The following is a 16,425-nucleotide window of genomic DNA, read 5'->3' as shown; positions in this document are numbered from 1 at the left end:
TTAACTTGCAAGGTGCATGCTAAACCCAGGGATGAAAACAAAATGCTAATTATTTTGCCTCATTTTAGTTGGAAATCTGTGTTTAATCATTCTTCTGGTTCAGATTTATGTCACTAGTGATTCATCATTATCTGTAACACACAAAAGCTTAGATTTTTTTTAACGCCTACAAACTCCCAGGTTTGAACTTGCGTCATTCCTGGGAATTTGCTCGCATTGCAAAAAATCAAAGTGTGTTTTGGAGACACAGGGCGATGGTAGGGCATTGGCTCCAGTATTCATTAACTCTAGTCTGGTTGACATGTTCAAGTTATTAATTGGCCAGGAGATCTGAATCTTTATTCCTGTCTGGTTATTCATGCTTGGCTATTAATTGCTTTATAGCACCATCCTTTTGGATGCTGTATCTATGTTTTTGTAATCAATAAGTATACACTGAAATTGCAAACGTCTTTCACCAACCCAATGAATATATTCTTGTATTAAATTGTTGTTTCTAAAAAGTACAGTTCTATAGGACATACTTCAGCTCACCAGGATACCAAACTGTATAACTATAAACTCACGGAGGAAAAGTTAAGGTGACACATTGTTTTTGTTGGAATGTAATATACAATATGTCGCTCCAACATAATGAATCAACTTTATACAAGAACAAGACAACATAGATAAATGCAAGCTAGCAAGAGAGCCTTTTTTTAAATTACAAAAATATAAAGAAAGCAGCACTACAATTTCTACCATTGCCAATGTGAGAATAAATCATCGAGCAAAGGGATAGCTACAGAAAGTCTCACAGAGAGAGCAACAAAAAGACAACATGCCACAGAGTCATTCAATAGGGTGTACAGTTAGGAGAGGACATTATATTAGCTGTCAGCAGAGAGGCTGCTGGAACTCAGAACAAAGCAAAAGAACTAAACATAAGAACTGTAGGAGCTCCAGATTGCATCAGGACCAGCTGAAAGAATTATCTTGCACCAGAATGTATTTATATGACACTGGAACATACAATGTAGTTAATTTGCGAGCAGTCCCCCCAAAAGGCTATGGAGAAATCATATTAAAAACATGTTCTGCAACTGTCTTTTTGCAGGGACCACATGCAGTGGTCACAAGAGGAAGAAGAAAGGGCCAGAGAAAAAGCAACAGAGAACTCGCTTGTGCGGGTTCAACCAGAAGATCAAGGTAATGGACCCATAATTCCTAAGAAGTTCTAATGCTCCAAGAATGCTCTTTTTTTATTTATATTTTTTCCTTGATTAAATCCACTTTTTTATCATTTACCTTTGTCTTATTAACCACGACAAACTTGTCCAAAAGCATTCACCTTTACCTAACTATTCAATTATCCTTTAAGTATTTTCCCTTTCTCCAGGGCAACAGGTGTCAGCCTAATATGATGAAATCTGCAAATTGCGATTTCCAGAGTTGTGAATCCTAACCTTTACAATGCTTCAAATTAAAGCCCCCATTGTTGCTTATGCTGTCACCATAGGGAAAGGGAGTGAATTTGCAATCATTGGGGGTGATGAAATCTAAAGTTCTCATGTAAAATTTTCACATTTGCTTTTTAATTTGGTTGCAGATCAGCTTAGTGGGCTAGTGGATGTGCATAGTGCTGTCTCTCAGGAGATCTGAGATGGATTTCTGGTCCCAGCTTTATGCCGTAGGCAGCTTGAGCTAGAAATGCTTTAGAGACATTGTGCTGGGCAGAAGGTGTTTTCTCATATCATTCAAAGGTGACTCCTGTGAACTAAGGGGTTTCCTTGGCTGGCTATATATTCCCTCTTTCAGAAGGATGGTGAATTAGGGGAGTAAAGGAATTAAAATGTTCAGGGCTTTGCCCTGTCTGTAGAATACCTTCTTAAGGAAGTAAGCAAAGAGTGTGACACATACACACTGGTGGTAGCATCATAGTGGAATTTCTACTCACAGTTGGATCTCACTGAATTCATATCCCGAATGATCCTGTTACCCATAATTGAAAACTAGCACTCCTCTGCACACATGCACATACCACAGAGTTTCTGAACCATTGGCATGCAGGAGGAGAGTAAGGCAGATTACACTGCATATTTTGATGAAAAAATCAGCAATATAGATTATTGCAGTACCTGGCGAAATGGATAGTGTTGATTGGGGCAATTGGAGGGAGGTCTCCATGTACAAGAAATCCAGAATCCTGTGTGTGTTCTGTTTGGTTTTTGTACATTCCCAGAACTGGGGCATTAAATCTATCGCTGCATTAATCTTGGAGGCCAATAATCTTTCTATTATTAGAAGGATATTCTGAAAACAGTTATTTTTGTGTGCATTAAGGTAACAATGGGGGTTGCAGGTCTTGAACTTTGTCAAACTAGACTGTGTCATTATATTGGAGTGTGTTTGAATTACCCATGAATACTTCTTCTGTAATGTGCTCTTCATCGCTTTTAATACCTTGTGATTGAGGCTTTTTTTCTGACACTTATTTCTTTGTCGCATAATACCTTGAGAATAGGGCATGCTTTCCCGTCATGGTTAATGGGAGTGATTGTCTGCACACCAGACTGAAAAATGTCTCTATTCTAGGGCCTTCCTGTCATCCTGCTCTTTTACATTCTCTCCATTCTCTCATTCTTTATCTAAATCCACAAAGATAATGTTTATCTTTTAAACTTCACATTTAATATTTTCATCTATTTATTGAAAACCGTTGAAAATGAGCCCCTGGTTGAAAACTTAACTGTGTACACATGTGGTTGATGTGACATTCTTACTTATCATCTAAAGTCAATTATAATTTAGTTTGCACTTGCTAGAAATAAAATGAGCATGCATTTGCTTATTGCCAAGAAATGTAAGAATCCAAGGACATTTTCTATGAATGTCGCTCTGTTTAAAACTTGAATTAGACGAGCATTGCCAGTAATATTTTTCCAAAAACTCCAGCTTGGTTCTGCAAGTGGGATCACATTTTGGCCTATTTATATTAACAATGAACTAGACTGAAGCTAATGAGCAGGTCTTTTGGTGCCTTGGACACTGCAGTAAGGAAAAAAAAAATGAGTTTCCCACAATACTGTAATATCACTAAAATAAAATAGCTGTGACAAGCCTCAGTACAACCAGGAAATGCAAAACTGAATGGACTGATGATACCACTTTGGAGCATTTGGTTTGCTTATTAGCATGTTCAGCTTCTTCTCAAGAAGGGCTACAGGCTGTGGCAGAGCAACTGCACAAAAGAGTCCATTAAAAAATGAGGCAAAGTAACCAATTTCTGCAGGATCCTAGTTTCAGAAGCTCAGTGCACCACTGAGCTGTGTGCCTTCCCAGGTTTTGGAAACTGCTACAATTGGGCAGCTTAATAAAATAAACAGAAGCGAATAAAAAACATGATCCAGGAGCTAGGCTGACTGACATGTCTTACTTATGAAATTTTCAGAGATTAAGAAAGGAAAGTTAATAATTCAATTACATTGGAAACTGCATTACCTGTCTCTGCGCCTGAACCACAAAGAGAGACAGTCGCGCAGGAGCATTGTAGGTTGAATTTGATGAGTAATGCATGCTTTTCCGATCAATTTATAAAGAAATTGTTAAATGAGTTAATTTAATAATGATGGGTTCTGTCATATTGATAGGAAAACTAATTGACAATAACACAATGCAGTGAAAGATGGATGTTAAAAAAAAAAAAAAAAAAAAAAAAAAAAAACTGCCCAACAAACTAGTGTTACTACTGAACCTGAATTTTAAAGGCTTTAATTTTAAGCATTGTGCTCCTGTATTAAACAAGCTATCAAATCTAGAAATCGTATAGGGAAGTTAAATGCAAGGTTTTTTAATTGTGTTTTGATCAGACATTTAGGAAAAACTGTGAATCTAACAAAGAGATGAAAGTAATTTAAGACTCTTTTGAGAAGGAGGCTTGGTTTTGCATTTTTATCATCAAGTATCTATACAAGTGTGACAGACTTTTGAAATCCAGTATGTATTACCTCAGTTAACTCTGTACTTGCAGTGTAAAACAACTCTGCACCATTACTGAGCATGACTGGGTCTTGCCCTTTAATAAAGAATTATGCAGATCTCTACTACACGGTATTCTGTCACCCCATTGGCACGTCTCACTACCTCTCCTAATCCAAACATCTCTAATGGCTGTTCTCAGCTTTATTTAACTTTGAAAAATTGGAGTGATTGTAGGCAATTTTGTTTTAAGATACAAAGGAAAATGACAGGAGAAATGTGATATAGAACTAGTGGCCCTGTATGTATTGTGACAAAGTTCTTCCTCTATCTTGGTGGGTCCTGCGCTTATTGGCGGATTTTCTTGCCTCAGAGATTCACCATGTGGGTTGGGGAACAGCCCAGAGACCTTCCCCTCTGGAAGAACCCACAGTCCAGGTCAATTGGGAGGTTTGGGGGGAACCCGGGCACACCTTCTACTCCGGGTTCCAGCCCAGGGCCCTGTGGACTGCAGCTGTCTATAGTGCTTCCTGTAACAGCTGCATGACAACTACAACTCCCTGGGCTACTTCCCCATGGCCTCCTCCAAACACCTTCCTTATTCTCGCCACAGGACCTTCCTCCTGGTGTCTGATAACGCTTGTGCTCCTCAGTCCTCCAGCAGCACACCTTCTCACTCTCAACTCCTTGCGCCTCTTGCTCCCAGCTCCTCACACTAGCACCACAAACTGAAGTGAGCTCCTTTTTAAAACCCAGATGCTCTGATTAGCCTGCCTTAATTGATTCTAGCAGCTTCTTCTTAATTGGCTCCAGGTGTCCTAATTAGCCTGCCTGCCTTAACTGGTTCTAGCAGGTTCCTGATTACTCTAGTGCAGCCCCTGCTCTGGTCACTCAGGGAACAGAAAACTACTCATCCAGTGACCAGTATATTTGCCCTCTACCAGACTCCTGTACCCCACTGGTCTGGGTCTGTCACAGTATATATTGTATGGAATAGTTGTTAAATCATGTACTAGATATTAAATAAATTGACTGAGAAATCAGAATTCATGAGCACAAAGGGCCAGTTTTTAGCAGATCTCTTTAAAGGGTTTGCAAAGTAAACAAGCATTCCTGTTACCCCTGCACATGTTATAATTTTCTATAGCACATCAGTAGTATGGTTAAAAGAGTATGGGCTGCTATTGGCCACATGCAGTAACACCGATCAGTGAATATGGCTCTGAAGGAGTGGATTTCTAATAGCATATATTTAGAGAGAGAACTGCAGTTAGCAAAACATTTGCAGTTGTTCATATAAATTCATAAGTCATGATAGAGTATTAATTTCAATTTCATGTCCCTTAATTTAGGGGAAAGAGCAGAGAAAGCTTAACTAAAATGATGCATTGCTTTTATAATTTGGCTTATGGCTTTATTATTTCCTGAACAATGTACAGGTGCATGTGTCTGTATGTGTGTGTATAGGTGTACGTGAGCTGTTACAGTAGATGAAAGCAGGTTTGCAAATTTGCGTATTACACATCCATAGGTATTTAGATTCTTTTATAATATTGCTTATGGATTTTTGGATGGGACAATATTAGAACCATGGGACCAAATTTAGTGCAGTTGCATCAGCTTACACCAGGGATATTTATTTTTGGCCTCCTAACTAATATTTTATCCTAATGTTCTAATATTTGCTTGGTAATTTTGCATGTAATAACTTTGTCTGCAATATAGCTGTACACATGGATTTTGCAAACCCATTTCTAGAGGCTCATAAATCTTTCCCTATAGTTAGTTAATATAAATTAAATATATCGCTTATTTATAAAAATGGAAGTATTTAGAGTTGGTTTATATGAAATAAAACTTAGGTAAGCAGGTTATTGTGCATTTTGGTGACATTCTCCTTGTGCATGATTGAACAAAAACAGAATGAAAGATGTAGAAAGCCTGTTCTTATAGTCTTTATGCAGGTAAAATCCTTTTTAAATGCAGTAGTAGTTTTCCTTGAACACAGGTGAAAGGACTGGGCCATAAGACTTGATATTTGATTTAAACAACACCATGTGGAGAGCATCAAATTTCTTAACCTTTATCTCTGTTATTATCTAGTTTCATTTTTAAATGTCATATTGTTTTATGATGACAATTAAGTGCCCATTTTTTTAATTCCAGACAAATATGAAAGAGAAGCTAGTAAATACTGGAATGAATTTTACAACACTCATAAGAATAACTTTTTCAAGGATCGTAATTGGCTGTTTCTGGAGTTTCCAGAAATTCTTCCAAAAGGAAGGAAAAATCAGATGAATAAAGAGGAAAAACCTTCTTATCCTGTAAAACTGAATGCTACAAACAGTTGCACAAATGTGGGCTTTCCTGGAATGTTTGAAGAAGGCAAAGATTATTGCCAGAACAATTTGGTGGATGGCTTAACTTCTGTGGAAGGACACTCATACAACAAAAACCAAGCAGAACCTGTTACTGACAACAAACATGTTAAGAACTGTGAACAAGAACCTGTGAAGCAAGAATCCTTCCCTGGCAGTGGTGCTACTTACAGAATGCTAGAGGTATTTTACTGCAGATATTCAACACATAATTTACAACTCCAAACGATGGCTTCAAATATAACAGTTGCTTAATATTTATCAAGGCAACAACTATTCAGAGTTCACAACACTACTTTTGCCTTGTTCCTGAAATTTTCAGAGGGATTTAAGAAAATTAGATGCCCAGTTCCCATTGAAAGTCATTGGGAGTTGTACTTCTAATTCCCTTAGGCCTATCTGAAAATCCCAGTTTAAAATATTTTGCTCTGTCTAAACCAATGCTGTGAGACAAAATAGCAAAATTGTACAAGAAAACTACAGTTTCCTGTGAAGTTGCCCCTGGGAGAAAGTATAGGACCTGATCCTGGTCCATAAGTATAGCGGAAGAGTCAGTGCTTCTGAGAGTTGTGGTGTAAGGAGCAATAAAGCCATTTACCCCTTTTTTGCTTCTTTAACCTCTGTAATGGTTTCAGTTAATTTGGGACTAAAACCCTGAGATACAGGGTTTATTTGATGGTTTAGTTAAATTTTTGTTTCTGCTTTAATTCCAGGTTGGTTGTGGTGCTGGAAACAGTGCTTTTCCTATTTTGAAAGTTATATGGTAAGCAGTGTCAGTCCCCCCAAATACATGCCCAACATGAATGAAAAAAAAGTTTTAAGCTAGTCTTATGCTGTGAGAAATGCTGGATTGACAGTCCTAGACACCAGCGTCTTCTAGTTACCCACAGAACAGGGACAATGTGGCAGTAGCTATGCAAGTTGTTCCCCATGGTGCTGAGCCAGTTATTCGGCTTTGATTTAGAAGGGAAAACATCTGGTGTTGAGGCGGTAGGTCAGTCTTCAGGCTCATTCATGCCAACTGCTAACAAAAGTGTCTGTCGCGTGTGTTAGTTTGGGTGTTTACACCAGTCTAGTGGCACCGGCCTGAGACCACCAATACTTGTCATACAGGTCACTAAACAGCCATCAGATAGTATCAACTTCTGGTTCCAAATTCAGAAGTGACATAAGGGGTCAAAGATAGCACTCATAACTTCTTGCCAATGTGGTAATATACACCACCATTTCTGTCACCTCTGAATTTGGTCCATATTCTCGATTAAAGCAGCTCAAGTTTTAGTGACACAGAGACCCAAAGTTCCATGTTGCATTACTTAATCCCTTGAACCCTCCATCCCATCCCATCCACATAGCTTTTGTCTTTAGAAGGAAGTGTTGTGAGAGAATGTTCTCCTTTCCATGCATGTTCTTCGCTTTCACTGGAAACGATGTCCACACACCAGGGGAAGGGACAGACTCTTCTCTGCTCTTATCTCTGAAACTTGTGTGCAACACACTAATTGTTATTCTGCAGCCCAATACTAATAATTTGCACTTTTGTAGTGACTTCAGTCCACTCCACAGACATTTGTTAGCCACAGCATTCCTGTGGTATAAGCACTATTGTGTCCATTTCACAGATGTGGGAATTCAGATACAGAGAGATTCAGGGCAGCTGGGAGCATGCTTCCCAGCCCAGGGAGACATACACACACTAGCTCTGCTCTAGATAGCATGGTAAAAATAGCAGGGTGGCCACTGTGGCACAGGTAGTGGCTCAGGCTAGCTGCGCGAATACAAACTGGCAGACCCCTGGGTACATACGAGGGTAGCCTGAGCTGTCACCACACTGCTTGTGGCTCGAGCAGAGCTGGTGTGTGTCTGTCTGCCCGCCCACACTGGGAAGCACCTTCCCAGCTGCTATGTAGACACACCCAAAGTGGTGTGCCAAGGTCACACAGGAAGTGTGTTGCAGTGTTAGCAAAAGAATCCAGTCTCCAAACTACCAGGCCTTAACCCTGAAACAATCCTTCTCCCCTAAACGTCAGATTATATTGTGAAAGGAGAAACCCGCATTATCAATGAAAACAACAGAAAGTAGTGTTGTGTGGGAGAAAAGACATTATTAGGTATGTATATGGGGAAAAACTCAAACTGGTGTGCATTATACAGGAAGCATTATTTGTACTGCAAAAGTTGTTATAATTAAGAGTCCTCCTATTAATCAGTATTTTACTCCGTGATCTCAGTTTGTATGCAAATCCTGCATGTGACCTGATAGGTGCGTTAACTACATAGTATTTAGCATTTAAAACACAGAGGTGTAACTGAAGTCTGAATGCAGTTAAGAATACATTGCAGTTAAGAATATGCATTGATTTCATATTTGAATTGATGGAAACATCTCTTATCTATTGGAAGGCACATCTTGTATCTAAGTACAATTCACACTATATTTGGCAATGTAAAATTGCCTTTTGTTTGCACAAAAGAATAGTAATACAATGTAGATTCACACTGTGCTTGAAAGAAAACCTTCCCTTTTCTGTGGAATATTTTTTAATTTTTTTTAATGATCCAAAATTAAAAATAAAAAGGGATGGTATTTGACACAGTTAGTGCTTAGAGTTGCCAGGCATCTGGTTTTTGACCGGAACGCCTGGTTGAAAAGGGACCCTGGTGGCTCCGGTCAGCACCGCTGACCAGGTCGTTAAAAGTCCGGGCGGTGGTGCAGTGGGGCTAAGGCAGTCTCCGTGCCTGCCCCGGCTCTGTGCAGCTCCCGGAAGCGGCTGGCGTTTCCCTCCGTCCCGTAGGTGCAGGGGCGATCAGGGAAGCTCCGCTTACTGCTGCTCCTGCCCCCGGTGCCGGCTCCTCAGCTTCCATTGGCCGCAGTTCACAGCCAATGAGAGCTGCAGTGGCGGTGCCTGTGGGTAGCGCACACCACGCAGAGCTGCCTGGCCACGCCTCAGCCTAGGGGCCAGACATGCTGGCCGTGAAATAACTGTCCAGACCAGAACTATCCCTGTTGTTTGACAGAGGCTTTTCATGCAGTTCGCTTCCCACTTTGTGAGAAGAGAACAGCTGTTTATACACCTTGGTGAGTCAATTGGATAAGTAGGACTAGGTCAGTCAAAAACCCAGCTGCTTACCCTCAGTCATGCTAGGGGTTCCAGGTTAGACAAGATCTCACATCCAGTCTCGGACCTGTAATTCCATTGGTTGCCTGAATACATCTCTTAAGTATTCATAGGGCTGATGAGGGTTTTGCTCAGTAGTGAGATCAAGATCGGCTGCTCTTGGTCCAAGAGGGTTCTCCTGCTCAGCCCCCTTAGAGCTGGGTATACAGCAGAATCTGCTGGGCACAGGGACACATTTTCTCTTTGATGAGACTTCCTTTCCAAACTCTCCAGCACTTTAGGAGAGATGGTTTTTCTGAGGGCTAATCCTGTTCCTTAATTAGTGGGACTGCTGCTTCACTCGCCCTCATTTACATTGATTGTTGAAGAGTTGAAAAAATCCTGCCCTGGGTTCCTGACATCTGATGTTTTGATGTGAGGAAAATTTGCAACTGGCTTTGCAGTGAATGTGAGGGGAAGGGAAGCTAGCACTACAGGAAACCGACATGTATTTTGATGAAAAAAGGCCCAGGGTAATGGAAGGAAACAATCAAAACCACATAATCTGATTACAGCCAGCACAAATGACACCTGGGAACCCAAACGTCTTCAGAACAGTTAATAACTGTTAAGTAATTTCCTCCGTTGAAGCTGAAATAAATATTTTTCATGTTGCTAATTAAATTACATGCATAGGCCAGTGCCAGAAAATCTCTGAGTGGAGTTGCAGAAACCCACAAAATGATTTCAGAGTGAAATTGTGACCCATTATTGCATATTGATGCAATGCAGCACCTGGGCATCGTCACAAGTATTTGATGGCTCTCTGTGACTCCATCCAGTCTTGTCTTCCTTCTCTTGCTTTCCACTTACTTTCTTCCTAGCTTGGTGTCCCCCCCTCCCAATTCCCACCCCACGAACTGTTGGCAGATATTCCTATAGCTCTGGCCTGTTTGCTTAGTGCTGGACAATATAAAGCATGTTGCTGAGACCAGTGAAAGGGATTTTGATCAAACCTGTGGAGTGCCCCAAAGAGCTGCATGTGGTTAGTACAATAGCAGTTCTTTAATTCATGTTTGTTTTGTGTTCATAGCAATACCCCTGGAGCCTTTCTGTACTGCTGTGATTTTGCGTCGGGAGCAGTGGAGCTAGTAAAGGTATTTCAAGTCTTCACTTTAGAAAGCGTGGTGTACCCATGAGCCTGTCATTCAGAAAGCTGCAAGGAGGCCATTCTTGTGAAATGGAGCACAATGGCTTTGACAACTTTGAACTGGAGTTTTTAATACTCCAAAGAACAAAGTCCTTCTCTGCAGAGAGAGGAACGAATGCCGCCAGTGGGCCTGTCTCTCGCCCTGAGCAAGATCCCAGAACAGAATCAGCTTTATGAGAAATGTTTTACAAAACTGAATAATCGAAAAAACGTTTCTTGGGTCATGGTAAATTGACTGACTACTACTGTTCTCTCTGTGTTTCTCTTAATCTGTATCATTACAGTCACACTTGTCCTACAATTCAGCCTGGTGTTCTGCCTTTGTTCATGATGTGTGTGATGATTCCTTACCCTACCCTTTTCCAGATGAGATCCAGGATGTCATTCTCCTTGTCTTTGTGCTCTCTGCCATTCATCCTGACAGGTAAATGAAGACTAAAGGGCAAAGCAAATGTGTTAAAGCTCTTTTATCACTAGTGGTTTTCAAGAATATCAAAGTGAGATGATGAATCTTGAATTTATTATTTAGTAAGCTACATTATGTATAATGCAGGACATTTTAAATGCCGCTTTCCCCTTTTCGGAATCTAAGAGAGAAGCTGGTCAAACTACTTCATTAGTGAGTCTCCTGTCACCATCAAAATGAAATGAACCTCTTCTTGCAAGACATATACCTATTAAAAGTGACAGTGCTTCAAGAAAGTTACAAATTCAGAAACAGGCTACTAGTCTCCCAGAGGGAAATTATTCTTGGTGATCAAAAACAAATATCTGTGATTTAGCAACTTACAACATGTTGATAAAGACCCAGGCTACGATTCATTAGTTGCACACAACTGCATACATATTGGCCTCTTATGAAGAAGATCACTTAAGAGTACCTGGCTTGTTTGGATTAGGCAAATTAATCTAATTTGCACTATATTGGGTTGGGAGCTATTAGCTTTATTACTGAAGCAACTCTCAATATCTAAAGAACCAGCTAACACTGACAAATTTTGAAAGAATATTCTTTCTCATGGGGAAAAATACAAAAGGGTATATATTATTCACGCTTACTACTCAACTGCTCCTTTAACCAGATTGTACAAAAGGAAATGCATATTGCACATGTAATGGTAAGTGTGTTGTTTTAAAAACTGCATTAAATATGGACATCCATGCTCAGCAAACATTAGAACAGTACTCACCTGAGTCAGTTTTACATTTGAGGACTGTTTTCTTGCCTGAATGGCTGAGTTATTAATCATTAGCTTTTGCAGAAACTCGATCTTTCCCAGAAAGCATATCTGTCCTTCCTGTTTGTGCAAAGATGAGCATATGAGTCATGTGCAGAAGAGCGTTTTGCTAAGCCTGGGTGCAGATTCCAAACACAATTCAGACAGTAGATTGAAATTTGTGTAAGTGCAGCAATGCAGTGGGGAGGATACCAGGCAAAATATATTTTTATCACACCTTTTGTCTATGGGAGAAATGATAAAATGCTCACAGACAAAATTTCTGAGAGTGTTTTTCCCAGTGACCCTTAAGAATACAATTCCCCTCCCCCGCCACCAAGATTAGCCAAATGAATGCTGACATGGGCATTTATATGTGTATATGCATACAGATTTTTGTGTGTAGATTCCTATGCAGTATAATCCAGTCTCCAAAAGTTTAAGTACTAAAAGATACTTTCTTCATTACAATATCCCCAAGAAATAAAGTGGTTGCATAAAAAAATTGTAATCTAGACCCTTGTTGATTTTTATAACAATTGTCTAACAGCTTGAAATATAAGAAATGAGAAGGAAAACCAAGAGAATGATAATGCAGAGCCTTAAATAAAACACTTGGGTGCCTGGGAAATGTAAGTTTCTGGGATGTATACATTCTCATTCAGCACCTTTGTTGTTAGCTATTGTGTTCTCGTTTTGACAGTTGCTGTTCTTTTACTTTATAAAGCAATGCTCTTCTTTTCTGCTAGCAGACCCCTTTTGAAATTATGTTGTTCTCAAAAACAAGCTAATTTGGAAGCCATTAACCTTTCTCCATGCCATGTGGTATTTATACTGGACCAAATTTTCAAAGGGTTCCTACTTCATGTGCGTGTAGAATTTGTCAATATCCCCATGTGAGTGCACAGAACACACATTTTCATGTGCGGAGTTTCTAATTCTGTGCCCACCTATTTGCTCTGAGAACTCTTATGCCCGTTTGTACATGCAGCTGCCCCTTTTTTGCTTGGGCAAAAACGTGCAAATTTTGTGTATGAACAAAACAGAGGCCCTTTAAATGTTTGTCTTCCTCTATTTCTGAATTTAAGCACAGGATTTCATTTCTTTTTGAATGGTTTTTCTTAGGTCATAATTCTCCTTTTCTGCTTAGTTAAGGCCTCATCCTGCACCTTCAAAGTCAGTGGGAGCAAGACTGGGCTTCTGCTCTCTTGCTAGATTGTGCTTCTAGGGTTAGCCTTAAGCATGAGCCAGTGTGTGAGCTGGGGGAGGAGCCCAGGAGGCATTGTACCTCAGAGACACCTCTTGGAAGTGCGGTGCCTCAATGCTCATATCTTGTATTAGAGGAGGATGTATCTCACAACAGCTCTTTTCAGGGTGCAGCATACTCGCTCCTCCCCCACTTAGCACCCAGCCAGGTCCGCTGGCTGGCTGGTAGGAGGAGTAGAGCCATTGCTTCCGCACTCTTTATCCACTTGCTTGTGGGATGGAGGGGAGTGTCAGGAATGAAGCTACTGCCCTGACCCCGTGCCAGGAGCTGTGTTGTGAGAGAGTCTTCTGTGGCCCTGCAGGGGTGTAGGTAACTTTACCCCGTGCAGCTGTGGAAGACCAGGGCACAGTTGAGCCCTAAATGATGAGTGTTTTACATTTTAATCTAAGGCTTGCTCAATTTTAAACTCCTGTCAGATTACACATGCCTTGCAGAACACACAGTCCTTCTAAGAAAAAACGAGGCATCCTTGTGGCACCTTAGAGACTAACAAATTTATTTGGGCATAAACTTGGAGTGAAAGATACAGTAAGCATATTCTGCATGTTCACTCCATGCATCTGATGAAGTGGGTTTTAGCCCACGAAAGCTTGTGCCCAAATAAATTTGTTAGTCTCTAAGGTGCCACAAGGACTCCGTGTTGTTTTTGCTGATACAGACTAACACGGCTACCGCTCTGAGTCCTTCTAAAGTGGTACTAACAGAATAACAAGCGGGAATCAAGGTAAACTGGCCAAAGAAAGGAGAGAGGAGAACAAAGAGCCTTTTCATGAGCGTGGCATTTACTCCTACAGTAAATGCAAATGGTTCGGTGATCTTTGGTAAGGGTAGATTAATGCTAGACAAGGCCCAGATCCACCAAAATTTCAGGGCTTCAGAGGATGCTAGACTTTTCCCCTCTCTGCTTCCTGCCAGTATCTTCAGACAAGTTTCTCCTACCAAATTCCCCTCCATCGACAGATCTCAAACTCTTCCTTTTATTCCCCTAGGATAGACACTCGTAGTCCGCTGTTGTGTGTATGGTATAAATACCTAGATAGATAGCTGGATTAGAGAGAGAGCTACTTGTCTGCCTCTTGCTCCACAGTCTTTGATCTTCCTGCCAAAAGAGACAGCCCGATTCACCCTATCCTAGCTGGTAGCCCAACCCATCCTACCTTGGTAGCCGGCTGTTCTTTCAGCTGTATGCCACGCAACTGCCTGCTGCTTTACCTGTAACTCACTGCAGGTCCAGGCTTCCTCTGATCATGAGGGATTGGATCTCAAGAATCTTACTTTAATCCATTCTTGATATTTTGCTACAGAGGAGGAAAGGACTCATTCCCTCTCCCCCCCTTTTTATATTATTTAATAAAAGTTCCTTTTGCATTTTTGTGCCTTTGCATCTTTGTAAAAAAAAAAAAATTGTTCTTCCTACTAAAGCTGTTTGTTAGTGTCTGGCATTTTTACGTGATTGAAGACAGTCCCTTCTCACTGAGACCTCAAAAACAACATGTTGAACCTAGTGACAAGAGAAAAGCAATGTTTGGAGTTACACCAGTGTCACATTTTATTTTCTAAGGATGCAAGGAGTTGTAAGTAGACTGGCCAAATTATTGAAACCTGGAGGGATGTTGTTATTTCGAGACTACGGAAGATACGATACATCTCAGCTTCGTTTTAAAAAAGGTATTTCCTAAGAGACATTTGTTTGTTTAGTATTTATTTTTCACTTTGCATATCTTTTAAAGGGACAGCACAGTCATTCTATTCACAATTTTTATCTTTTAGGCCGCTGCTTGTCAGAGAATTTTTATGTACGAGGAGACGGTACCAGAGTTTATTTCTTTACAGAAGGTAAAACAAATTTCAGTTTTATAGAAAAGTTCTGAGTGTCTCTTTAGATGACATGGGGTACAAAGCCTCTTAAAAAGCCATGTAAGTAATTTTCATACCCCTTTAACTCTCCATTTTTCAAAAACAAGAAGCTAATTTTTGTGGAAGATCTTTTCTTTACCAGCATCAGACTTTGATTCCCTTCCTCAGCTGTGTCATTGAAGCTGAAGTTATCATACTTCAACTATTTTAATTTAACAGTAGTTTGAGTGCCTCTTTACCCTTTATAAATAAGTTACCTCTGCACTAGCATCATTGCTTTATATCTGTCGCTATATCAGATTAATGAATGACAGCTACAGAGTTGGCAGAGGGAGCACACAATTGTTTTTATGGGACCAGTAAAAAGTGTATAGTCCATTTTTTCCATTTTCTTCTTTTTAAATTCTTAGGACTGGGTTGATCAATTTTAGCAAGAAGTAGGTCTATACTGGGAGGAGTTTCCTACTGGAGATTAGCAGTTTTAACTAATTAGGTACCTTTATGATAATTCTTGGGGTATCCAGGACTATGAGTCACCTAGTTACCTCCCTGCCTCCAGTGAGAGGGAGAATTGCTTGTGCTTAACTCTCAGTTCCCTGACACCTCCAGTCTGTTAACCACCCCAACAATCTCCTCTGGGCTCTGCCAGCCCTGACTTTGCCTTGCAGGTTAACCATAGGTGCACACGAGTCCTTGATCCCCTTTGAAGCATTCCCCTGTAGTGTTCAACCCCTTATCTACTGAACACCCATAGTAACACCAGACCTGCTGTCCCCAAGGAACAGTGTGCACACCAGCTTGAATGATTCAACTCAGGATCATCTCCTTGTACAACACCACAGCACTGAGATTTATTTATAGTGAAAACAATAATAAGTTTATTATCAGCAATCAAGATTTAAGAGGTAGTGAGTAAGTATAATGGAAACAGATGGGTTATATAAAACAAAATCATAATACAATCCACAGAGACTAAATTTAATAGGCTAATCTCCAATCTAAATAAGTTTGTCTCATCCAGATGTCCTCTGCAGTGCTTCAACCAAGCCTGGTTGTGATCCATTTTCATGAATGCAATAGCACTGCTCGATGACTTCCTAGGTGTAGGATAAAGGGTGTCTTCCTTGCTTTCATTTTATATTCCCTAAAGTTCATTGCCTGTACCTCCAGAATCTGGCCAATCCCCACCGTAGGTTATTCTCAGGTGCAATGTCTTCCTGCTGACTTCATATTTCCCCTCTGACTTTGTAAATGACTTCCCTTTGTGTTAACTTATAGTGCTTAATTTGCACGCAGACCTACAGAGACAGGTGAATAAACATCCTTTCTCTGACAGAAACCTGTTTGTCAACTCTGCCTTAATACAGACTTGAGGAACATATTTTTAGTATACATACAAAACTCCTTACATAGTATTTGTACATACCTTGTACAACAA

General features: G+C 40.3%; 1 protein-coding gene across 2 annotated transcripts in view; it reads left to right on the top strand.

Annotated features, from left to right (window-relative positions):
• The window catches only part of METTL8 (methyltransferase like 8), a 41,251-nt gene that overhangs the window by 21,206 nt on the left and 3,620 nt on the right, over positions 1–16,425 (top strand). For both annotated transcript variants that reach the window (XM_026647566.2, XM_026647563.2), the window contains 7 exons: positions 1,097–1,188; positions 6,124–6,521; positions 7,052–7,101; positions 10,530–10,593; positions 10,931–11,070; positions 14,692–14,798; positions 14,901–14,966. In XM_026647566.2, coding sequence (XP_026503351.1) covers positions 1,097–1,188; positions 6,124–6,521; positions 7,052–7,101; positions 10,530–10,593; positions 10,931–11,070; positions 14,692–14,798; positions 14,901–14,966 — 917 coding nt within the window. The remainder of the gene's footprint in view (positions 1–1,096; positions 1,189–6,123; positions 6,522–7,051; positions 7,102–10,529; positions 10,594–10,930; positions 11,071–14,691; positions 14,799–14,900; positions 14,967–16,425) is intronic.

This window comes from Terrapene carolina, unplaced genomic scaffold, assembly GCF_002925995.2.
Source record: "Terrapene carolina triunguis isolate 2854851 unplaced genomic scaffold, T_m_triunguis-2.0 Scaffold62, whole genome shotgun sequence".
Classification (NCBI taxonomy): Eukaryota; Metazoa; Chordata; order Testudines; family Emydidae; genus Terrapene; species Terrapene triunguis.
Note: the sequence above shows the minus strand (reverse complement) of the source record. Positions and strands in the feature narration are given on the sequence as shown.